The sequence below is a fragment of the Papaver somniferum genome, chromosome 1 (genome assembly GCF_003573695.1).
Source record: "Papaver somniferum cultivar HN1 chromosome 1, ASM357369v1, whole genome shotgun sequence".
NCBI lineage: Eukaryota > Viridiplantae > Streptophyta > Magnoliopsida > Ranunculales > Papaveraceae > Papaver > Papaver somniferum.
In genome coordinates, this window is record NC_039358.1 from 15,708,535 (window position 1) to 15,710,265 (window position 1,731).

General features: G+C 46.4%; 1 protein-coding gene across 1 annotated transcript; it reads right to left on the minus strand.

The window, feature by feature from the left end:
* Positions 1–411: 411 nt before the first annotated feature.
* LOC113352959 (proline-rich protein 36-like) lies at positions 412–1,221 on the minus strand. Its single transcript, XM_026596725.1, has one exon. The coding sequence runs from the start codon at positions 1,219–1,221 to the stop codon at positions 412–414; it is 810 nt and encodes a 269-aa protein (XP_026452510.1).
* Positions 1,222–1,731: the final 510 nt, after the last annotated feature.

The following is a 1,731-nucleotide window of genomic DNA, read 5'->3' on the forward strand; positions in this document are numbered from 1 at the left end:
AGGATGCCAACCCCGCGGACCAAGTACCCAGCCGTAATCCCAAGGACCGACAACTTCAATAACGGTGGCATTCCACTCATATTCATGATCACGCTTGAGCTTTCCATGACTAGGAAAGAGTATCTGCTGAGAAGTCCCTTCGGTACCAAGAACGTAGTGAAGCTTTGAATCACTCACCTCACTTAAGAGACGAACTTCGACACAAGAAGCAGGAATTGAACGAAGACCTACACTCCAAGGCTTGCGGTTCCTACCGTTGACATAATCCTCAAAAGAGGCATTAAAGTTTGCAGGAGTATACAAGTCTCTCTCGGGGGGATCGGGAGTATAGCAAGTCATCGTCGTTTCACCATGACTATGGAGATAACACTCCCTCAAGGTCCAAAGATAGTTCCCACTTATCTGCACCACTTAACGGCAATGAGTATTGCGAGTGGAACCTTCGCGATCAGCCAGAACGTCATAATAGAAAGAATCACCCGACCTATACAAGGGTAGCATCAAACCCGCCTCGAAGGCTCCCATAGTAGTCAGCAAATGAAATTCATCATACTTATAATTCACGATCATATCATAGGTAAGATCACCATATAGAGAAAAGAACTTAACATCAAAAGCTTCGAGGCCATGCTTCTTCTTGAACGCTTCGAGATCCACATGCTTGAAAGTGACTTTCTTCTTCCCCACCGAAATGCTTCGTATCATCGGAACAACATCAGAGTCATCGGGATCATTCAACAATGGATTATTCGCTTTTGGAGGACTTAAATCAGAGCCTTTCCTTTTAACCGGTGGATTCCTCGGAAGGTCCGCTGGGGGCATTGTAGATTTTGAAGAAGACTCCTTCACCAAAGGAATGGATTGTGAATCTCTAGGTCTCGATTGCATCAACGCCTGAGGCGGTAGGAACTGAAGAGGACGAACATTTAATAGTTCAGTGCGTTGGGGAGAAGGTTGTTGCACACGCTTCGGATTAGCACGCTGAGAAGAGGGGTTAGCCACTGGACGGTTAACCGCATACCGCGACCCTTTCGGTGGATCTTCTGTCTTCGTAATAGAGACCCTTGGACCCGAAGATGATGGAACTTTCTGGGCTCGCGGATCTGGCTGCGAAGACCTTGGCGGACAGCCTTTTGGCGGAGAAATATCAGGACTTATATGTGGAGATCTGTAGGGGCTCGATGGTGGAGTCTGATAAGTAACCCGATGGCGATCAGCCATATCTGCGAAGGGGCACAGAGACAAACAGACTTACAGAGACAAGAAACCTTAATTCAGTCATAAATACCAAAAATAAACTTCGATGATCAGTAGAGAAGTCTTAAGTTTTTGCGAAAAAGAACAGGGGCAAGTATATATACTAGCAGAGAAGTCTTAAGTTAACCTCATACTGAAAGTCTACCTCCTTCGCAGGGGCAGTAGAAGACTGAACCGCACCAATCTTCTTTTTCTTCTTTTCCTAAGGATATAACACTAACGCATCAAAACGACGACTATTTACCTTAAACTAAGAAGAAAAGGGGCAACATAAGGGACCATACCTTGGCAGCGGCTTTACCCTTCGGAAGAAGGTTAGCATCGGAGCTTCCGTCTTCGTCAGCAACATCAAAGGCATAATTGAAACTCATGCCATCGAAGTTCAACCTCCAGGGGAAGAAGTCACCATAACGAGCTGGAGCACTATCACGAGGTTGACTACCATCGGTAGGACGCCAGCCCCGCGGACCAGGT

Bases quoted from the DNA above. Each gene is read 5' to 3' on its own strand.
- LOC113352959 (XM_026596725.1), bottom strand. From the start codon at position 1,221: ATGGCTGATCGCCATCGGGTTACTTATCAGACTCCACCATCGAGCCCC.